At 38.4% G+C, this 24735-nt stretch overlaps 1 protein-coding gene across 1 annotated transcript in view; it reads left to right on the plus strand.

Moving 5' to 3' along the window:
• The window catches only part of IL1RAPL2 (interleukin 1 receptor accessory protein like 2), a 1188406-nt gene that overhangs the window by 651653 nt on the left and 512018 nt on the right, over positions 1–24735 (plus strand). The window contains exons 4-5 of the mRNA XM_060407601.1: positions 259–445; positions 15162–15315. Of these exons, the coding sequence (XP_060263584.1) occupies positions 259–445; positions 15162–15315 (341 nt within the window). The remainder of the gene's footprint in view (positions 1–258; positions 446–15161; positions 15316–24735) is intronic.

The following is a 24735-nucleotide window of genomic DNA, read 5'->3' on the forward strand; positions in this document are numbered from 1 at the left end:
ATTTCAGAAGCTGGGGACATCTGCTCTATGTACTGATAGCTGTGTAGCTGTTTCATGGTTACAGGTAGCATTTTGTTTTAGCTCTTCCTGTCAGTTGAAGTAGAAAACTTTCCTGTGTTGTTTCCATGTTGTTTTTTTTTTTTTCTGATTTCTATGCAAGGTCCTAAATGGAAAAGTCAATAATCTTGAAATATATACAGTACAAACATAGTTGTAAACACCCAATAAAGTCATTTTACTTTTTCTCTGTTCCTACAGAAACTCAACCTATTGCATGAAGGTGTCAATGTCCTTGACTGTTGCAGAGAATGAATTAGGTCTGTGCTATAATAGCAGGATCCGCTATTTGGAAAAATCCGAGGTCACTAAAAGAAAGGAGATCTCCTGTCCAGACATGGATGACTTTAAAAAATCTGATCAGGAGCCTGATATTGTGTGGTACAAGGTAATTCAGCATGATGCATTCTTTACCTTATGTTGATAGCTGGATTGGGGAGAGAAAAAGGGAAAGCTTTTACTTTGAGTTTTTGGTATTAGATATTTCACTGAGAAGTATCAGAAGACCTACAACTAAATAATTCAGAGCTATGATTCCTATATATTACTGGTTTCCACGTACGTCCATCAGCAGGTGTCAGAAGAAATCCCAGCTTCTCCAAAGACTAGAAATGAGGAAAATAGCCCTCTACCCCAACTCATGAGAGCAAGGAGGAAGAAGAGTGAAAATTTAAGCAACACGTAAAAGAAAGTATTTGAGGGACATAGAAATATTATTACTGTTAGGACAAAGGTCCATCATTACAAATAATAGTGCTTCCAAAAAGTAGCAATCGTTATCATGGTCTATATTGTGAAAGCCACTGAAATCAGTGCAGAGGAGAGAAATGGGCCCAGTGCAGGATTTGTGAATACTGGAAATATGGGGATCTGTCAATAAACCACCATCAAAGACTGCACAGATGAGTGTTGAATGAAGGAACTATTTACAGAGCTGTGGTTAAGGTTAAGGGAAACAAAAAGGGAAGAAGCTGTGAATTACCCCTCCTAGGCCTGGCAAGGGGAAAGAGCTGGGTCCATGGAACCTGGAAAGAGCAGAGCAAGTTTTTCCAGGGCTGTGGCCTTAGAGGAACATATGAACTGTGGAAGACAGAGAGGGAGTAGACAGGATGGAACCCCTAGCTCCTCTTAACTCCCACCTTCTGGTTTCCTGGGAGTGTCTCCCCTGTCATCATGAGAATTCAAACAGAATTCAGAGAGCAAACCTGGAAATAGAATCAAATAGTCTTCCGCTTCTCTGGGCATAGAAGAGGTCAAACAAGGGCAGAGCATGGATTGAGGGGAGGAAGCAGAGAAATAAACACACGGTATTCCAACTCTGATATTCTGGCTAGGAACCTGGGGTGCCATGGTTCTTAAAAGAGACTGATCCAACTGCTGCCGCCTCTGAGCCACTGGTTGACACATGGTGCAGTTTTGTATCATGGCCAGAGGTGACCAGGACTTCCCAGGTGATGCATGGTAAAGAATCTTCCTGCCAGTGCAGAAGACACAAGAGATGCAGGTTCAATCCCTGGGTTGGGGAAACCCCTAGAATAGGAAAACACCCTAGAGTAGGAAATGGCAACCTACTCCAGTATTCTTGCCTGGAAAATTCCATGGAGAGAGGAACCTGGCAGGCTACAGTCCCTGGGGTCACAGAGAGTCAGACTCAACTGGGCACGCACTAGCTGGCTGGCTAGAGGTGACCAGGAAGATTTTCTGCACAGGAATTGTGTACATTATTGCAACCACACATTGATGGTGCACGTTGTTTCTATAGAATCTGACAGACTCAGTTCCCAGGAAAGCCTAAACCCGAGCTCCTACAACTGCCATGTGCTTTTATATTTGGAAGTCTGTATTCTTGCTTGGGAAATCTGTGGACAGAGCAGGCTGGTGAGGGCTACAGTCCATGGGGTTGCAAAGAGTCAGACATGACTGAACACACACACACACACACACACACACACACACACACACACACACACACTCCTACCATCTTCATACCTGGGGTAGGTACAGCATGTCCTGAAATAGAACCTCAGGTCTCTTTGTGAATAGTCATTCTCCTTTTTTTCCTGAATATTCTACCAGATAAAAAGGAACATGATGCTCATTAAGCATAAATATAGAATATCCATATTTAGTGGGATCCTTCATGGTCTCATCAGCCTTTTCAGTATTTATTAATCACTTACTATGTGCCATTCACTTCAGTAAGGTTGGTCTGTATGTTATCTCAATTAAATCTCATTCATCTTTGTGTGGTAGGCACTATTATCCTCATCTAGTAGAGAAAAACTTGAGTGTTAGAGGAATGTTGAGATTTACTCAAAGCTACTAAACTAACAAAGCCTCATTTTATAGTCAAGGTAGGGTGATTCCAGATTCCATTCTATTAATCGCTACGCTTTCCTGCAATAGGCTTAGAGCTAAACCTGGTCTCAATTGCAGGCACTTTAAAAGACAGAGAAAAAAGGTTTTATTTCAATTTTATGGTTCAGAAAGGGAGGTAGACAAGCTCAAGAGTTAGCAAATATGAGTAAAATCCAGGTCAGGAGTTTTCTCTTATAATGTTCATTCTATCACATCTTTTATCTTTCCACTAAATTCTTTCTTCCCTTTTTCACATCTCTAGACATCACCATTGTCATTGTATATCAAAGCAGTTTTTTCCCCCTGGGAAGAGCTAACCCTTACTCTTTCTTAGAAATGGACTAATGATGGTGAGGCAAAGGGTTTTTCCACTTCTGTCTGGATAATAACATTTAATATTTCTATAACCTTTTTATAATTGATAATAATCATAATATGAGTAACATTTATTAACTACTCACTATATGCCATTTCTATTTTAAGTGTTTTATATGGATTAATTCAGTTTCGATATTCTCAATCTCTACTGTCCTAAGTAGATATTATTATTATCCCCATTTTACAAAATAAGTGACTGGAGATTCAGACAAGTTAAATGACTTCAAAACTCACACAGCAGTTTGTGACTTGCAGTTTGGCTCCTGGACCCTTCCACTCACCCACTATACAAATGGGTTAGGATGAAAAATTAAAATAAAAAGTTACAGAGCCTCTGAGGCTCCCAATGGTGTTGTTAACCCCACTTTTCACACAAGATTTCAAGTAAATCCTTGAAAAAATGTATTGTATTGGAAAAACATTTCCTTTTTAGCCAATAATTTGATCATCCGCCTTGCTTGCTTTGCAATCTGTACATTTCCTACCAGACTGAACATGAAGTGATTTTGCTCTGATCACAGCAATGAAAAGAGGATGACACACTTCTCCAGAGTTAATTCTGATGCATATACAAGGTTAGAAATGTACAATGTATTATCTCCAGTGTTTTGACAGTGCAAAGTATATGGCTTGCATGATCCTTTTCTCAGTCTTCTTTTCAAATATATCTGTAATATTTAAACTTATTTCTTTTCCAACCATCCTATTATGGCAGCCCTTTGAGGACTGTTCTTCCATGCCTGCACCTAGTCAGTCACAGCTGGACAGGAAGGTAGAGATGACTCATTTGCTACTGGGGCATGTTCTTAAAGATGAGTGAGTAAATCTATCCTGGTTGTCCTTGGAATGTAAAGAGACATGTGTTAGGGGTCTGAAAGTCCTTTATCTGAACTCTTAGTTAGCAAAAAGAAGTGAGAGAAGATGCTACACTTTTAGCACTTCCTCTTGGTGCTATGAATGGGCTTAGATATTAGAACAGAACATACAATGATGTCAGTGCTTTTAGAAATACTTTTAAAACAAGAGGTAAAGATTATTTTCTTTATTGAACTAAGAAGAACACTAGAACAAACTAATTATTCACTGAGAACATTTGACACAAGAGTGTACAGTCCTTTATCCCATCTCTAAACAAAAGAATTACCTAACCTTAGTAGGACATTAGCGATGAAAATACAAATACATACTTTGGGGTAAAACACACATCTATGTAATTAGTTTCCTTGGTTGATAAAAGGCTGATGTTAATGTGGTCAAAGTTTGAATCCTTTTCCTTGCCGCAATTATCTTAATTTCAGATGTTTGCCATTGGTTATAATGGAGTGGATAAGGGCATCATAGATTGGTCAGTGTAAATTCATTCATTCATTTATTATATATTTATTGGTTACCTACTATGTGCATATTGATATCTAATTGATTTTTAATAGCTGTATCATAGTTCATAGGCAAGATATAAACTTGGCTTATTCAACCATTTTTCGGATGGATATTCATTTTTTTCCTAGTTTTTTGTTTTAAATAGTCACAGTATTTAAAAAAACATCCTTGTAAACATATCCTTCCATTCATGACATATAAGATAGGAATGATCTCTATCAGTACTATTGTTCAACATTGTTTTGGAGGTTCTAGCTGATGGCATATGAAAATTAAATGAATTATATAAATATTGGAAAAGAAGAGAGAAAATAATCTTATTTTTCAGATTGTATAACAGTATACCAAGAAAACCCAAGAGACTAAACAACAAAAATAGAATCAATGAGATAATTTGATAAGGTAGCTTAATAAAAATATACAAAATATTTAATGATTTTTATTTTTGTCAGTTATAATCAATTAGACATGTAAAGGAAAAAATGAAATTGTCCCATTTACAACAATTTAAAAAAATCTATGAAGCAATTTGGAATACCTTTAACAATTATGGGAGGAAACCTATATAAAGCTATAATTTTGTTAAAGGACATAAAATATTGTCTAAATCAGTGGAAAGGCACAGCATGTTTCTGCATTGGAAGATCTCAAAAAAAAAAAGATCAGTTATTCCTAATATCATATAAATAATGAATCCCATTTGCTAAAATATGAATTTTTTAAAAATCAGACAATATAAACATTATAGAATTCATATGTGTGTATGAATGTATCAGCTTTGCAAATGAAATTTCAGAAAAAAATCATTAATGAGAGATGACTTATTCTGATATTGAAATTAGTGCAAAACAATATCAATTAAAATAATAAGTTTAAAATAATAAATAGATCAGTTGAATAGAGAATCCAGAAAATAAATTATGTGTATATGAAAATTTAGTGTATAATAACATTTCATTACATGAGTGTGGAGGAGGGATAATAGCTCATTACAAGTATATGTGTGTGTTCAGTTGCTTCAGACTCTTTGTGATCCTATGGACTGTAGCCCACCAGGCTCCTCTGTCCATCAGATTCTCCAGGCAAGAATACTGGGATAGGTTGTCATGCCCTCCTCCAGGGGATCTTCCTGACCCAGGGATCAAACCCATGTCCCTTATCTCTCCTACATTTGGCAGGCGAGTTCTTTACCACTAGCGCCATCTTTACCACTTATCTTGCTATACATTCTGATAATTTTCCTTTTTTCTTGATGCTAAGTTGGATAATACAAAGTTTTATTTTTTATTTTTATTTTGCATTTCGGTATAGTTGATTTATAAAGTTGTGTTAGTTTCAAGTGTACAGCAAAGTGATTCAGTTATACATATACATATCCATTCTTTTCTCATTATACATATCAATTCATTTTCAAATTCTTTTTCCATATAAGTTGTTGCAGAATGTTAAGTAGAGTTCACTATGCTATACAGTAGGTCACTGTTGATTATCCATTTTATATATAATGATGTGTGTATGTTAATCCCAAATTCCTAATTAATGCCTCATCCTACCTTTCCCTTTTGGTAATCATGAGTGTGTTTTCATAGCCTGTGAGTCTATTTCTGTTTTCTAAATATGTTCATTTAAATTTACCCTGAAAAATCAGCTGATAACCTCATGGGCATTTCCTTGTATGTTATTTGTTGCTTTTTCTTTGTTGCCTTTAATATTTTCTGTTTAAGTTTAGTCAGTTTGATTAATATGTGTCTTGGCATGTTCTTCCTTGGATTTGTCCTATATGAGACTGTCTGTTTTTCCTGGATTTGAGTGTTTCCTTAGCCGTATTAGGGATGCTTTTGGCTACTACCTCTTCAAACATTTTCTCAGACCTTTTCCCTCTCTGCTCCTCCTGGGACCCCTGTAATGCTCATGTTGCTGTGTTTGATGGTGTTCCATGAGTCTCTTAGACTCTCCTCTTTTATTTTCCCTCCTTTTTCTTTATTCCATTTCATGGCAGTGATTTTCACCAATCTGTCTTCCAGTTCACTTATTTGTTCTTCTGCCTCATTTATTCTTCTATTGATTCCTTCTAGTTTATTTTTCATTTCAGTTACTGTATTGTTCATATCTGTTTATTTGTTCTCTAAGTCTTCTACTTCTTTGTTCAAGATGGCTTGTATCTTGGTTTGTGCCTTCATTCTTTTTCCAAGATCTCTATTCTGAATTCCTTTTCAGGCCATTAGCATATCTCCACTTCTCTTAGTTGTTCTTCTGTGTGTGTGTGTGTGTGTGTATGTGTGTGTGTGTGCGTGCGTGCAGTCTTCCTGGTGGGAGGGACTGGTGCCTGCTCGCTGGTGGATGGAGTTAGGTCTTGTCCCTGGCTGTGTCAAGGGGCATGTCTAGAGGTGGCTGTGAGCTCATGATGGCTTTAAGCAACCTGTCTGTTAATAGATGTGGCTCTGTTCCTACCCTGTTTGTTGTTTGGCCTGAGGCATCCCAGCATTGGAACCTGCAGGCTGCTCAGTGGGGCCAGATCTTGGTGCCAAAAGGGTGACCTCTGGGAGAGCTCATACTGATGAATATTCCCTGGGGCCTCTGTACCAGTGTCATTGTCCCTGTAGTGGGTCACAGCTGACCCCTGCTACCCCAGGAGACCTTCTAAAACACACAGGTAGGTCTGGCTCAGGCTCCTATGAAGTCACTACTTTGCCCTGGTTCCCCATGCATGTAAAACCTTGTGTGCACCCTCCAATAATGGAAAATCTGTTTCCCTCAGTCCTATAGAGCTCCTGTACTCAAGCCCCACTGGCCTTCAAAGCCAAATGCTCTGGGGGCTCTTTCTCCTGACACCAGACCCCTAGACTGGGGAAATTGACATGGGGCTCAGAACTTTCACTCCTGTGAGTGAACCTCTGCCATATAATTATTTTCTAGTTTGTAGGTCACCCACTTGGCAGTTATGGGATTTGATTATATCACAAAAGTACCCTCCTATCATCTCATTGTGGCTTTTTTTGTCTTTGGATATATTAATAGAATGTGCTTTTTGATAAGTTCTAGTCTTTTTTCTCAATGGTTGTTCAGCAGTAAGTTGTGATTTTGGTGTTTTGTGAGAGGCAGTGAACTCAAGTCTTTTTACTCCATCATCTTGTCTCCCAGGAAATCCTGACAATTTTCTTAAAGAGGGAGAAAGGTGGTCTTTGGAGACCTCAAAATACCACAGCCCAATTGACCAACACATTTTTTGCTAAAAAAATGGTTTAGCGAAATTCTTGGGGATTTTGAATTCCTTTAAAAATCTAATATTAATATATGCCTTATTTTGTAACCAGAAAATTACGCTGCATCCTTAAAATCTTAATCTATTTGACTAGAATTTTCAAAGATACTTTTATTCAGAAAGAATGAGCTAGGAATACCAGGAAGGCTTCACTTTTGTGTCCCCTAAAACTACAGTAAGTGACACAAGGTTTAAGACCCATTCATCCTTGTTTTTATTTTTAGATATGGTATTAGTCATGGGAAAATGGTTATTTGCTATTTGCAAATCATAAAAAAATATGGATTGTTGTTGAGGAATGGGTATTTGATATATGTAAAACGCATCAATATTTGAGTCTGGAGACCTGGATTCTTGTCATTATTATACCATTAATGTGGATGAGTAATTGGATGCCCTGAGGCCTCTATTTCCACCCATATAAACTAGATTTAATAATGTCTGCCATATATCTCAGACATGTTTTAAAAATCTAATGGCCCAAATCCTTATTTGATATTTGCTGCTACTATAGAAAGGGAAATGTTACATAGGATGGTGGAAATAAAGTTACCCAGGACATCTTAAACTCTAATTGGGAATTTAAGATTGAGGGTTTTTTAAAAGTCACATTATTCTTTTTAATCTACAACATAAATTATATCCTTTTACTTGTGCAATTTGATGTGTTTTGGTGAATATATATGCCATAAGCAAGATAGAGAACATTTCTATCATTCCAATTTTCTCCATGTCCTTTAAAATTTGATCCTTTCCTCCCAGCCCCAGTCTTCACTAAAAAGATATGTTTTCTCTCCCACCGGTTTTGTACTTTTCCAGATTGTCATATAAATGGAATAATATGATATATAGCCTTCTATGCCTGTCTTCATTCACTTAGTATAATAGACTTGAGATTACTCTATGTTGTGGTATATATCATTCCTTTTATTGCTGAGCAAGAGTCCAATATTCCATTGTAGAGATGTACCACTGTTTAACCATGCATGCATTGATGACCATTTGCTTCTGTGTTTTGGTGATAGGAATAAAGATTTTAAAGGTTGACTTTTGACTGTACAATGTCTGGATTTATCAAAATGATATGTTTTTGTCCACTTTTATAATTTTTGACCTGTTTCTCTCTAATTTAACAGGAGTTTGCTCTGGATCTTTCCTAAACTGTTATAAGAATCCAGGCTTAAAAAGGTCTTCCTATATATCCTTAATGACATTAATGACATTCAAGAGATAAAAACACATCAAAGTTATTTAAAGCTGTTTAAGCAATGTATCTTAAATAATCTGACTACCTTCTATATATCCATTAGAAGATCTTTTAGAAATGCACATTCCATCATTGTATGCCACTACTAAAAGCACTCCAATGAGACTATAAACACTAAAAAGTTAGTAGTTTTGTTGTTGTTGAGTATTTACAGAGCCTTACAATCTGCCACACGTTTATTCATTAGCTAATTCAGTTCTTAGAACACCCTTATGTGATAGCTTATACAGTGATGGGGCTGGAATTTGAAACTTGACAGTGTGCAAATATCTTAGAATGGAATTTAAGTATCTGAGCTTAGACTACTCAGAACCATGTACAAGAGATCAACGCTATTCATATTTTTTGCCATTCCATGCTTTTTCACATCTGAGTGCTTCTCCATACATTATCCCCTCTATCCAGTATGTCCTGCTTGCCTGCCTTTTATATATTGTTCAAAACTCAGCTCATGTGCTTATAGTAGGCTACCTGCACACCAAACCTCTCTGTTCATGCCCAGTCTGGTGTAATCTTGGATAATTCAGCAGTAGCATGTCTTCAAATAATTCTTCTGTTCCTTTCTCCCTTTCTCTCCTTTTGGTATTACCATTACTTTTATGTTACATCTTACGCTATCATCTTCTTTCCTGTTATATAGGAAAGAGAGAAGACTGGAGCTGACTATTTCTTCCCCCACTTTAAAGGGTAGAGGAGACTGTATTCCAGGTCTTTCATGGGCAGACTTTGGGTATATTTCAAAATGTTTTTACTTTCCCCATCCTCTGTCAGAAGCAAGGTTTTTCTCTGATCTTCACCCTGAGAACCTGATGGCACTCCTGGAGGTGAAACTTACCAAAGTGTGGGCCACCCTCCAAGACTGGGCACCCATGGGTTTTTATTTCTCAAGCTAGTTCACATTTAGTCTACATAAGTTAGTCAGTTATTCTTTAAGTGTTCCTACCTGTTGCTGGCTCCTGAAGCTACATCTGCTCCCAGGGAACTGTCATTCTCTGTATCCACATGTCTCTCCAGCTTCTGGGACAATGGCTTTTACTGTGACCTCAGTTACGTGATGGAAATAAAAGAAGTTATTGAGTTTCAGGTTGTTCAGCTATTTTCTTGTTGTTAGGATAGTAGCAACAACTTCCAAGTCCCTTGTATGTCAGATAAGAAACAGTAAATCAACTCTTTCTTTGGAATGGCCACTTTGGATTGTCTTTTGAAAGGTCTGCAGACTACTATAGAAATATGAATGACACTAACTCCTAATACTTATTAACATATCCAGATAGATGTGTATGTAATCTGAAAGCTGGATGCTGAGGGTAATAACAATAATAAAATAATTTGTTGTTGTTCAGTCACTAAGTTGTGTCTGGCTCTTTGTGACTCCCACCCTACCCCCTCCATGGACTGCAGCACGCCAGGCTTCTCTGTCCTTCAGTATCTCCCAGACTTTGCTCAAATTCATGTCCACTGAGTCAGTGATGATATCTAACCATCTCGTCCTCTGTCGTCCCCTTCTGCTCCTGCCTTCAATCTTTCCCAACATCAGGGTCTTTTCCAGTGAGTCCCAGCTCTTTGCATCAGGTGGCCTAAGTACTGGAATTTCAGCTTCAGCGTCACTCCTTCAAATGAATATTCAGGACTGATTTCTTTCAGGATTGACTGTTTGGATCTCCTTGCAGTCCAAGGGACTCTCAAGAGTCTTCTTCAGCACCATAGTTCAAAATCATCAATTTCTTGGCACTCAGCCTTCTTTATGGCTAATATTTATTGCGTGATTTTAACATGTGATTTAGCATGCTCTATATTAGAGCATTTATATGCATTGCTTCATTTAATGCCAATAATTACCCCTATTTAGTAAATATTATTATTATCACCAACCTTTTAAAATATAAATTTATTTATTTTAATTTTAGGCTAATTTACAATATTGTATTGGTTTTGCCATACATCACCAACTTTTAAAAAAATAGATGAAACAACTGAGACTTAGATTGGTTAAGTAGCATGCTCAAGAACATATAACTTGAGATTACATCCCAAGTATTTGAATATGGAATTTATACTGAACCACTGTGGAGGTACCAACTTTACCATTAGGACTGTGAAGATAGAAGTTTGGGAAATAGAGCTAGGGAGGGGAAAGGCTCCATGCAGTGGGTTATCCTAGGCATTTGGAGTGCAACTGCAAAATTGATACCCAATTCACCACTGTGTTCCTACCTCTTCAATCTTTAATGTGTAAAGAAAGTTCTGGTTTCCTTCAAATTGTTAGGCAGAAGCCTAGGTGGCTCTGTGGAATATTCCAATCTCCAGAGGAAAGGAGAGAAGTTGGCTCTGAGGGAATGGGTGCTAGGTATTTGAAGAGCACCAGTGTTTATGTGATTGCCTTATGGTCGCACAGATGCTTTGTGTCTGAACTTCAGAATCAGAATAAATATTTAAATGACTCTTCCTGGTATTCTTACCATGAGAAATGAGTCCTGTGCTCTGAAAATAACCAAAGTAACCATGCCTAACAAATGAAGCTGATGGAAATACACCCGTGGGTGTGATGATGCTCTCTCAGAAACAGACTGTGAATGTAGTTGGGAATATTTCAGGATGGGAACTCCCAGATCCAAATGTGGCTGGCAATTTCAAGGGGCTTGGTCCACGGATATTTCTTTTGAATATCATAGGCTCCCAATATAGCAACTGTTGGCAAGTGACATATGCCATTTGGGAAGGCTAGGAAGAATGGAAGGAAGCTGGGATTTATATTTTTTTAAACTTTATTTATTTTTAATCGATTGATGATTGCTTATAATATTTGTTTGATTTCCGTCATATATCAGTTATTTATTTACTTGGCTGTGTCAGGTCTTTGTTGCAGCATGCAGGATCTTCATTGCAGGATCCTTTGTTGTGGTGTATGGACTCTGATTGTGCTGCAAGAGCTCAGTAGTTGTGGTGCATGGGCTTAGTGTCTCTGTGGCATGTTGGATCTTAGCTCCCCAACCAGGGACTGTATCCCTGTCCCCTTCATTGCAAGGTGAGTTCTTTACCACTGTACCACCAGGGAAGTGCCAGAAAGCTTCACTTTGAAGGTTGATGTTATTTTGACTGAGCAAAGATGTCCTATAGCAAACTGGTCTATGAAGGGACAACTGGGCCACAGACTGAAGCTGTTTATTAAACTTAGGGACCTCCAGCCAAACAATGAAAGCTTCCAGTTGATGAAGTTCAATTTGATGATCTCAAAGGCATTAAATATTAGAGGAATTACACACTGAAAACAATATTAGGGGTCTGTTCACATTCCAAACTCTGGTTCTTTGTCCTCAGATAAACAACCATCTTGAGAGTTGATCTATATGCTGCCCACACTTTGTCTCCCACCAGGTTGTCAGAATAAAACTAAACAGGTCTGGGGGGAGTGAAGTCTGATAATGTTGTCTGTCCAATAGGAAATAGATGGTGGGGATATTAGGGGCAAGACAAAAGCAGTGACAGCAGTAAGCTAACAGTCCGTCGCCAGGAAGAGATGCTACAAAGAACGGAGTAAAAAACCCGAAAGACTTCTGAAATTTGATATAGGCATCTAGACGTGGGTAGGAGCCAATGAGATAACTTTGTGAAGGATGGGTTTGTCAGGGTATGATATCATCTATAAGGCTCTTCTGAACAAAATCTAGTTTCTCTACCTACTTGCTAGGGTTACTTTTAGTGTGGCCTGTTAGGAGCTATACATTGTCAGTGGGTGAAAGTATTATGTTGCTGAGCAATGGTTAATCAATTAGTGAAGATTTGTTTTTACTTGATTAGTCCATTAGCACCAGTTTTCACAAAGCAGAACCAGAGGTTTAGAGGAGATATAATCCAGGATTGCAAAACTTTAGGGATGGAAAGCATTCTTTGTGCTGGATGAGCACTCACCTGACAAGAGTGTAATGAATAAACTCTAAGCCTCTTGATTCTGGCTGCTCATATGGTAGTGTATAGTATCCCCACATGCAGAGTAAAAGACAGACCTACAGTAGTTAAGCAAATTTTTCAAGATCTCAGAACTTGGGTGAACCCTAGATTTTGACCTAGAGCCATCTTGCTCTGAATCCACTTTGCCTTCTTGGGTATACTACATTATCCCCGAGGGCTGGAGGTGACCTGAAGATAACATTTCCCTATGCCACAGTTTTTTAAAAAAACTCTATTGGGTACAAAGAATCCTTTATAAGGCTAGACGACAATTTGAAAAGTATTTGGGGACTGTCTGTGTCTCTCCCAAGAACATGTGAAGATTCCAGGCTATTCATCAGGAGTTACTTTGTAATTCCTGTATACTCTTTAAATATTAATTCATGGGGGAAAAACAAAGCAATATGCAGAGAAAATGAAAATAGTCAAAGCTAATTGCACATGGATTCTCCCCCAAAAATGACATTAGAAAATGAAGCCATTTGTCTTTGAATGAAATGAATGTGTGGACTCATTTGCCTGCCCCTATTACTGCTATGTGAAAGTGAAGCGGCTCCATTTTCATTTCCCTTTCCTATCAAAGTTCCCAGAGGGGCAATATTTTTGTTTAATGACCTTCAGAATGATTCTTTAGAAATCTGAGGCTATCAGAGTTGGAAGCAATGCGAAAATAATTGTGGATTATTATTGTATGACGGTAGTGGCAGCTGGACTATTTTTTTTTCCTTTCTATTCAGTCTTTCTTCTTCATTTTCCCAGAAACCTTATATCCCAAGTTTTAACTCAGAAGCAAATCTCATATAGGTGATAAACCTCGCCAGAATGGTACATAATATAATTTCAGACAGACCTTTAAGTGTTCTTCGGAAAGACCCTAGGGAGTGAGGCAGTTTTATATCTAGAAACCCTAGATACTATTACTTTTATTTACTCTCTGACAATGTGTGTGGGTAGTCGTATTGGACATGAAGCAAGTATATCTCTTAAATATTATAACTGTGAACTTAAGTGTCAGTTTTGGTGTTTTGTTGTCCAAACTGCTATCATCGCAAAAAAAAAAAAATTGTTACAGTAAAAACTAATAAATGGGTACTCACTCTCCCAAATCATTTTATGAACATGTGTACACTCTCGTGCAAAAGCAGGGCTGGGAATTGAGAGTCAGTACCAATTTTACTTTTGCATCAATATTTAGGATATATGTGCAGAGAGTAGGAGTGAGGATGGGGAGAAGAAGAGGTAGAAGAGATATTGTATATACTAGGGGGAAAGTAGAAACTGCCTGCAACTATTATTCAGGTCATCTGCCTCATGATCAATTTTTTAATTGCCTTAACTGATTGATCCAGTATTTAAATGATAAAATACTTGACTTTCAATTCAATTCACCCCCTTACAGCTGTCCCCTACACTTTCACTAATCTTTATATAACTTTTGACCACCACTTTTGTTAAACATTTGAGATGCGTGGTAGACAAACTGGAACAATATGGAGAAAGTAGTCTAAGAAAATTATCAAAAGCCAAAGCCACTTGTTTGAATATTCTTATATACTCTGCTATTGTATCTCTGTCAGTCTATGGAAAGGTGTTAGCTATGCATTTCTAGTAAATCCAATTCCAGTAGCAACACATTCTTATCAGGAGAGCAAAAGAATTGACTTCAAAAACCAAATCTTATTCTCTGGTTACAGATCACTGAACTCAGAAAGTAAGTGGATAATTTCTCCATCACCTTACTTCATCAAAGTGTGTCCTCATTTTACCTAGCTATGTTTCTAGAGAATTCCTCAAGCTTAATTTTCTTGACCCCCTTCCCTACCCTCAATTTCCCCACAATAGATCTGATCTCTTAACTATGCGGAGAGAGATTTTTGAATGTTATTATTAGTTTTTACTATAACTAGTGAAATCACTGCCAGTGAAAGCCAATTAGAAGTTTTTAATAATGCCTGAGACTCTTGTTGTCTATTATGTTGCTAAGCAAACACTATCCTCTTAGAACTCTTAGCACATATCCCTGTTACATAGAAAGAACCAGGGCACTAAATGCCATTTAGTGACTGGGTCGGGAAGATCCCCTGGAGAAGGAAATGGCAACCCACTCCAGTATTCTTGCCTGGAGAATCTCATGGACAGAGGAGCCTGATAGGCTACAGTCCACGGGGTCGCAAAGAGTCGGGCGCGACTGAGCGACTTCACTTTCACTTTCTATCTCTTTCACATTGGCAGATCTTGTATGCTTTTCTGTTTTTGCAGTATGTCTTTAAGGCCTTTCAGCTCTTAGGATCAGGCCTTTAAAGTGATTCTTAGAATGATAGTTGCGATGTTTCAATTGGATACAGTATGATGCCTTTGTGAGGTATTCTGGTTATTGACATAACTCTTTAGCTATGTATTGTGAAAACTAAAGAGAAGAGTATAAAAAAGTATAAGTACTAAACTGAGATTACTAAGACTTAGTAATATAATTTTTTTTTTTTTACTTAATTGAAACCATTTTCTCGGCAGGAATGCAAGCCAAAAATGTGGAGAAGCATCATAATACAGAAAGGAAATGCTCTTCTAATCCAGGAGGTTCAAGAAGAAGATGGGGGAAATTACACTTGTGAGCTTAAGTATGAAGGAAAACTTGTAAGAAGAACAACTGAATTGAAAGTTACAGGTAAGCATTGGTTTTACCAAATCATAGCAAATGAGATTTTAAGTATAATTTGGTCAGGAAGAAAAAGGTTCCAAACAAAGAGTAAACTTGCTGTGACTTTAGCATTAGCTACAAATGAAATAGTTGTGAAGGTCACAATTAATAAGTTGTAATGCTAAGCTCTATGTGGAATCAGTTCAGTCGCTCAGTCATGTGCGACTCTTTGTGACCCCATGAACTGCAGCACGGCAGGCCACCCTGTCCATCACCAGCTCTTGAAGTTCACCCAAACCCATGTCCATTGAGTCGGTGATGCCATCCAGCCATCTCATCCTCTGTCATCCCCTTCTCCTCCCACCTTCAATCTTTCCCAGCATCAGGGTCTTCTCAAATGAGTCAATTCTTCTCATCAGGTGGACAAAGTATTGGAGTTTCAGCTTCAACATCAGTCCTTCTAGTGAACACCAAGGACTGATCTCCTTTAGGATGGACTGGTTGGATCGCCTTGCAGTCCAAGGGACTCTCAAGGGTCTTCTCCAGCACCACAGTTCAAAACATCAATTCTTCTACACTCAGTTCCTTTATAGTCCAACTCTCACATCCACACATGACCACTGGAAAAACAATAGCCTTGACTAGACGGACCTTTGTTGACAAAGTAATGTCTCTGCTTTTCAATATGTTGTCTAGGTTGGTCATAACTTTCCTTCCAAGGAGTAAGCGTCTTTTAATTTCATGGCTGCAATTACCATCTGTAGTGAATTTAGAGCCCAGAAAAATAAAGTCAGCCACTGTTTCCACTGTTTCCCCATCTATTTGCCATTAAGTGATGAGACTGGATGCCATGATCTTAGTTTACTGAATGTTGAGCTTTAAGCCAACTTTTTCACTCTTCTCTTTCAATTTCACCAAGAGGCTTTTTAGTTCTTTTTCAGTTTCTACCATAAGGGTGGTATCATCTACATATCTGAGGTTATTGATATTTCTCCTGGCAATCTTGATTCCAGCTGTGCTTCCTCCAGCTCAGTGTTTCTCATGATGTACTCTGCATATAAGTTAAATAAGCAAGGTGACAATATACAGCCTTGACGTACTCCTTTTCCTATTTTGGAAACCGTCTGTTGTTCCATGTCCAATTCTGTTGCTTCCTGACCTGCATACAGATTTCTCAGGAGGCAGGTCAGGTGGTCTGGTATTCCCATCTCTTTCAGAATTTTCCACAGTTTATTGTGATCCACACAGTCAAAGGCTTTGGCATAGTCAATAAAGCAGAAATAGATGCTTTTCTGGAACTCTTTTGCTTTTTCCATGATCCAGTGGATGTTGGCAATTTGATCTCTGGTTCCTCTGCCTTTTCTAAAACCAGCTTGAACATCAGGGAGTTCACGGTTCATGTATTGCTGAAGCCTGGCTTTGAGAATGTTAAGCATTATTTTAACTAGCATGTGAGATGAGTGCAATTGTGCGGTAGTTTGAGCATTCCTTGGCATTGCCTTTCTTTGTGATTGAAATGAAACCTGACCTTTTCCAGTCCTGTGGCCACTGCTGAGTTTTCCAAATTTGCTGGCATATTGAGTGCAGCACTTTCACAGCATCATCTTCCAGGATTTGAAATAGCTCAACTGGAATTCCATCACCTCCACTAGCTTTGTTCGTAGTGATGCTTCCTAAGGCCCACTTGACTTCACATTCCAGGATGTCTGGCTCTAGGTGAGTGATCACACCATCGTGATTATCTTGGTCGTGAATATCTTTTTTTGTACAGTTCTTCTGTGTATTCTTGCCACCTCTTCTTAATATCTTCTGCTTCTGTTAGGTCCCTCCCATTTCTGTCCTTTATTGTGCCCATCTTTGCATGAAATGTCCCCTTGGTATCTCTAATTTTCATGAAGAGATCTCTAGTCTTTCCCATTCTGTTGTTTTCCTCTATTTCTTTGCACTGATAGCTGAGGAAAGCTTTCTTATCTCTCCTTGCTATTCTTTGGATCTCTGCATTCAAATGGGTATATCTTTCCTTTTCTCCTTTGCTTTTCGCTTCTCTTCTTTTCACAGCTATTTATAAGGCCTCCTCAGACAGCCATCTTGCTTTTTTGCATTTCTTTTTCTTGGGGATGGTCTTGATTCCTGTCTCCTGTACAATGTCATGAACCTCCGTCCATAGTTCATCAAGCACTCTATCTATCAGATCTAGTCCCTTAAATCTAGTTCTCACTTCCACTGTATAGTCATAAGGGATTCGATTTAGGTCATACTTGAATTGTCTAGTGGTTTTCCCCACTTTCTTCAATTTCAGTCTGAACTTCGGTATGAGAAGTTCATGATCTGAGCCATAGTCAGCTCCTGGTCTTGTTTTTGCTGACTGTATAGAGCTTCTCCATCTTTGGCTGCAAAGAATATATTCAATCTGCTTTTGGTGTTGACCATCTGGTGATGTCCATGTGTAGAATCTTCTTTTATGTTATTGGAAGATAGTCTTTGCCATGACCAGTGCGTTCTCTTGGCAGAACTCTATTAGCGTTTGCCCTGCTTCATTTTCTACTCCAAGGGCAAATTTACCTATTACTCCAGGTGTTTCTTGACTTCCTACTCTTGCATTCCAGTCCCCTATAATGAAAAGGACATCTTTTTTGAGTGTTAGTTCTATGTGGAATATGGGCAATTAATTTAGGGAACATGGTACCAGCTGCTGCATATCTGTTCTCCAGTTTTTTTTTTTTAATTTTAGTTTTTATTTTTAAATTTTAAAATCTTTAATTCTTACATGCATTCCCAAACATGAACCCCCTCCCACCTCCCTCCCCATAACATCTTTATGGGTCATCCCCATGCACCAGCCCCAACTGTTCTCCAGTTTTATGTAAAGTTCTAAACTCTTCAGGGTATCACTGATGATTACTAAACATTTCAGGAAAGATATACTGGAATCAGTTTAGAATGTGGACTTAACCCATATGTGGAATCTCCTTGTAAAGTGAAGGCTGCCTCAGAATGAGGTGCTGTTGGGCTCTTAGAATGAAATCATCTTCAACTGAATCCAAAATATCATTTATACAGAATTGCTCATAAATGAGTGGTGTTACTGTGAGGTTCTCATGATTCTTAATTGGAGCAACTCCAAATGAATAGCATGTACATATGCATTATATATATACATACATACATACACAATGGGCTTCCCTGGTGGCTCAAATGGTAAAGAATCCACTTGCAGTGCAGAAGATGTGGGTTTGATCCCTGGGTTGGGAAGATCCCCTGGAGGAGGACATGGCAACCCACTCCAGTATCCTTACCTGGAGAATCCCCATGGACAGAGGAGCCTGGTGGGCTACAGTCCATGGGGTCACAAAGAGTCAGACATGACTAAGTGACTAAGCACAGCACATGTATTTAATATCTGAAGTACAATTGAAGTGTAAATTAGTAATCTTCTCATAATGGAAGAAAGACTCAGAAAATTCTTACCTGGTGGAGAATATTAGAAATTGATTTTCAGCAAAATGGAACAAAACCTAATCCATAAGTTAGCCCTGACAGTGGGTGTGATGGACCGTTAAGAAACTGTGACAAAAAATCCACCTACTATAGTTCCTGAGCAAGTCTGGGCTTATTTTCTTCTTGAGAGTCGCTTGGACTGCAAGGAGATTCATCCAGTCCATCCTAAAGGAAATCAGTCCTGAGCATTCATTGGAAGGGCTGATGTTGAAGCTGAAACTCCAATACTTTGGCCGTCTAATACTTGATGTGAAGAACTGACTCATTGGAAAAGACCCTGATGCTGGGAACGATTGAAGGCGGAGAAGAAGGGGGTGACAGAGGATGAGATGATTGGATGGTATCACCAATTCAATGGACATGAGTTTGAGTAAACTCCAGGAGCTGTTGATGGACAGGGAGGCCTGGTATGTAAGAATTTACATACACATTTTTGTATTTTGGACAAAATCTGAGCCGTGGTAAAATTTGACATTATCCAGAAAAGTGTTAATATTGATTGTAGTAATTAACTTATGATTAATATACTTGAGCATTACCCATTTAACTATCTGATGTTGACATCAACTAGTTGGTTAGTTATAGCATATTCTCATTAATGTTAGGAATACAGATTTTCTTCTACAGTATTTTTTGTTTATGTCTAGCTAGCTGACTTTTTGGGGATAGTGTTAAAAATCAGTCTACTAAAAATGATACTTGCTTAGTAAGTTCATTTCTATGACTCATATATTTAATTAAGTTTTTGATCCTTGAGAGTCAGCTAGTTTCTTTTTCACCTTTTTCTAAATTCTGAGTATTAACAAAAGTGTAAAAATATATTTTATTAAATTTTTATATATACATACTTTATAAAGTATGCATATATAATGATCATTCTTAGTCTGAGTTTATAAAGTACCTCCTGTGAAAATTTGAGTTATTATTTTGATTAGAATTATATTTTGCTTCCCCCATGAGCTTTCAAAATAACTACCATATCGGGCCAATCTCAAATAGCTAAGATTTGCTTTTGTTTAATTTCTGATTTCCTCAGTATGAGCTAGACTTCTGCCTCATTCATGCAAAAGAATCTATCATAGGCAGTTTTACATCATTAATAAGGGACCTGACCATGCACAGATCCTTGCAGCATCATCACTTTAACCAGAATCACAAAATTCTTATCAAATGCTTTCAGAACACTTCCATTTGGGAGTCATTTGGTAAACTTTGTCACGTTCTAGTGTTTGGCTTATATTTTAAGTCAGACCAGAATAAAGTAAACACCGAACCTCTTTTATGCTTTCATCTATTGGATTATGGTGACAATATGTTTGTTTCTTTCTTTGTAGATTCTGGAAAAGTTGAACTGGAGCTACTTATTTCGGATGTCTTATAAGGTGTTAATTCACTTACCCTAAAATTTTAAAAGAGTTGAACTAGGGATTTAAAAGTTCACCTGAACTCTACCTCTCAGAGTTTTTCAGACTTTAATGTGCATCAGAACCACATGGGAAAACCCAGGGGTGGTAAAATTGAGATGCCTTAAATACAGATTCCCATTTATCTCCTCCAAATTCTAATATAGTACATCAGTGAGATTGGGAATTTGAGTTTCTGTCTTGGGCACTCTTTTGTATGCCTTTCAAGGATCATGCTTTGAGAAATGTTAACTGAGGGAATGATGCTAAATAAGTCAGTCACAGGTTTCATTCTCTTGTAAGCATGTTAGTTCATATACACACATACACACACACACGCACACACACATGCACACACACACACACACACACATACCCCAAAACTAATTTTTATAGGCCCCAAATTGTTTCACCTAAGCTCCTAAGAGCTGATATTGTTGTAGCCACGCATTCCGGGAAACAAACTCACTCAGAAGGACAATGCAGATAGTGGAGTGCAGTTTATTACACCAGTGGGCCCAAGGCAGAGTCTCATCTTAGCCAAGGACCCCGACCAGTTTTTGTGAAAACCTTATACACCCTAAGTGTACCTGCTCAAAGCCACCTCCCTAAATTCTCTGAAACTAGTCTGAACAAAGGAAAAGAAAGACACAATCAAAGTTAACTTGTGATTCATATGCCTTAAGCCTAGGTAGTTAACAGTGGACAATTATCAATAGGCCTGTGGTCATACCCCAATAAGCATAATAGAATGTATGATTCTATTTGGTTACACAGACACTTAGGGTATTCTTTTAGGCGAGAGTCTAGGTACGAGCCCTGGGGCTCTTCCATCTGGGGGGTGGGGATGGTCTGCTTTTCAGGTTGGTATGTCATTTCCACAGATACTGAGCATATAGCTCAAAGTCCACAGTCCAGCCCAAGATGGAGTCCTGCTTTCAAGATGGAGCCTATTCTATTTCCTCCTTCATTATGAAAATAGAGTTTTGGTCACTAAGGAAAATCTGTCAAGGGAGGGTGAGGATAAAACCTCAGCCACTGAAAGAGTAATTTGTTTATTTTCTATTTAAATAAAAATGTACCTTGTATGTATTACATACTAGAAAAAAATAATTCAAACTTATCCTTGGGCCATTGTTCATATAATAAAATATCAAGTTGATGTATTTATTTACACAGTTCAAATGTTATACTTGACATAGAGAAAAAAAAAGGCTTCTTGGTATGGAAGTTCAAGAGGTTGCTCTGTGAAGATTTATTTTTATTTGCTGCTGTTGCTGCAATATTGTCTAATTGTATTAGTCTTCCTTTCCTTGATTAAAGAGGAATTAACAGGTTGTCCTCTCATATTTCAAAATATGGAGAAGGCAATGGCACCCCACTCCAGCACTCTCGCCTGGAAAATCCCATGGACGGAGGTGCCTGGTGGGCTGCAGTTCATGGGGTCGCTAAGAGTCGGACACAACTGAGCGACTTCACTTTCACTTTTCACTTTCATGCATTGGAGAAGGAAATGGCAACCCACTCCAGTGTCCTTGCCTGGAGAATCCCAGGGACAGGGGAGTCTGGTGGGCTGTGGTCTATGGGGTCGCACAGAGTTGAACTCGACTGAAGTGACTTAGCATTTCAAAATATAGTGCTGGAATTATTTAAAGAGTAACTTGCTCATACTTGTTTTGAGTTTAGCAATATGCAGGCATGGGCTAGGAATTTTAATAGAAAATTCATAAGATTGCTTAATTACAAAATCAGGTAGATAGAGATTTTTAAGATTTTATATTGCAACTGTGCAAGTTTTAAAGGATGAATTTCTGGCTGTTTTTTAAATTTATAAATCTGAGAAATACTTCTTCAGTGAAACAAGTGTTCTCTTAAAGTCTATTGGTGTTACTTGCTTTAAATAGATCAGTTATAAAAAAATGATCCAGTTATTCAAAACTGATTAGTTAGAAGGTAATCATTGGCTTTATGAAATGATTTTCTTCAATATAAAAGAATTTGTCATAAGATTTATTTCAATAATCAGCTGTCCTACTGCATTTTAGTAGGATTTTGTTAAAATGCAACTTTTCTGTAATGCTTTTAATATTTAGATCATAGCAGACTTGTACGGTGTTATTATAGACATTTCTTTTTATTCTTTTGGAGGCTGTAGATAAATAGGGGGTAGTTTAACAACATATAGACATGTATATAATACCGTATTTAGGTCATTTGCCAAAGATGCCAACAACTAACAGTTTCCCACAGCATATTTCAGGTGGTTTTTGCTAAGATTTGTTTTTCCCCTTTATTCTCACATTGAATTTTGTGTGGAAGGCTAGTCGAAGTGATAAGGAGAGAAGGGAAGGTTGATTATATGAGAATGTAAAACAAGTGATTACAGAAGAAGGAGGAGAAGAGGAGTGGGGGAGGGTGAGCAAGATAATGGACTGTATGTGTCCTCAGTTCAATCCTCAGTTTTGTTTGACTCTTTACAACCCTATGGATTGTAGCCTGCCAGACTCCTCTGTCCATGGCATTCTCCTGGCAAGAATAGGAGTGAGTTCCCATGCCCTCCTCCAGGGGATCTTCCCAACCAGGGATTGAACCACATCTCTTGCATCTCCTACACTGGCAGGCGGATTCTTTACCACTAGCGCCACCTGGGGAGAAGAAAATGGCAACCACTCCAGTACTCTTGCCTGGAGAATCCCAGGGAGAGAGGGGCCTGGTGGGCTGCCGTCTATGGGGTTGCACAGGGTCAGGCAGGACTGGAGCAACTTAGAAGCAGCAGCAGTGTTGCAGGAAGGGGGACCCCTTCCAGGGACCGAAACTGTGCTCTTGTCTAATAGTCGGAAGTGAATTGTCTGAGGAGACACATGTGCTGACAAAGCAAGAGATTTTATTGGGAAAGGGCACCTGGGTGGAGAGCAGCAGGGTAAGGGAACCCAGGAGAACTGCTCTGCCTCGTGGCTCAGTCTCGGGTTTTATGGTGATGGGATTAGTTTCAGGGTGGCCTTTGGCCAATCATTCTAATTCAGAGTCTTTCCTGATGGTGCACACATCGCTCAGCCAAGATGGATGCTAGCGAGAGGGATTCTGGGAAGTGGACAGACACATGGTGTCTCCTTTTGACCTTTCCCAAACTCTTCCGGTTGGTGGTGGCTTGTTAGTTCCGTATTCCTTATCCTTATCCTTATCCTTATCAGGATCTCCTGTCATAAAGAAACTCATGCAAATGGTTACTATGGTGCCTGGCCAGGGTGGGCGGAAAACCAGGTGGACTAAGGATAATGGACTAAGTGAAAACGAAAGTTGTTCAGTCATGTCCAACTCTTTGCGACCCCATGGACTGTATAGTATTCTCTAGGCCAGAATACTGGAATGGGTAGCCTTTCCCTTCTCCAGGGGATCTTCCCAACCCAGGGATTGAACCCAGGTCTCCCACATTGCAGGTGGACTCTTTACCCACTGAGCCACAAGGGAAGCCCTGTAGGCTAAGGTTTCCTATTACAATAAAGTAGAATGTCTGCCTTGAAAAGGTCAAAGACAGTCATAAATTACAGGAGCTCCCAAAATGAACCCAAGCAGAAAGCCAACACTAATTAACTGTATTTAGAACATAATTCACCTTTCACCTGACAAATCATTCACAAATACATTATTTTATGCAGCGTTTTAGAAATGCATATTGACCATTTAGGATAAACATTAACCTGTTCTCTGGGGAAATATGCAAATAATGCCTCTACTCCTGATTCTTTTGAACAGCTCTAGAGTTCCTGATTTAAGACTCTTTAGTTATTAGGGATAAGAGATTTCTTAACCCATTGGTGTCTGATTGTCATGGTTGGAAAGAGAGGTTTATTCTATGAATAGGTTACAAAGATTTGCTGCTAGATTACTATAAGCAATGGCAGCAAATCAATCTGGACATACAAATCTTGATTAAAATACAAACTGGAAGTCTTTGGTGAAGATTTTCAAATCCATGGCTTCAGTAAATGTCTTTAATTTCACTTTGCAAAGTTAAAACCAACTGTAGTACATTGTTGCAGATGTCAGTTAGACTGCACAGCCTGTTAGAATAATCTTCCTTTGGTGTGGAGAATGACATCTATTTACACACAGAGGAAGTAGTTTTGCATCAGATTTGAAAACAGACTTTTCCTGAACTCTGGCTCATTTATGCTTCTATTGTTAATCCTGAGACACTGGGGTGAGAATGGTTTTAGGAAAAACAGTGGAATTTAGAGATTCGGTGGAGAGTTGGGGGAATTTAAAAAGTGGAGATTCTGACTGAGTGATAATAATACAACAGGAGAAATGATTTCTGAGCCAACAACTAACTAATCAGATTAGGGGGCCCCAGAGAGCTAATGTCTATTGACAGCTCGCCAGGCAGCAGACATTGTGCTTAGTATATTTCATTCATTTTCTCATTTATTCATCACAACAACCATATGAGAGTGGATATTATTATTTCCCCCATTTTATAGAAGATGAGACTAAAACACAGAGAGGTGAACTTATGTCTCAAGGTCACATACTTTGTAATGGGCCA

The sequence above is a fragment of the Ovis aries genome, chromosome X (assembly GCF_016772045.2).
Source record: "Ovis aries strain OAR_USU_Benz2616 breed Rambouillet chromosome X, ARS-UI_Ramb_v3.0, whole genome shotgun sequence".
NCBI lineage: Eukaryota > Metazoa > Chordata > Mammalia > Artiodactyla > Bovidae > Ovis > Ovis aries.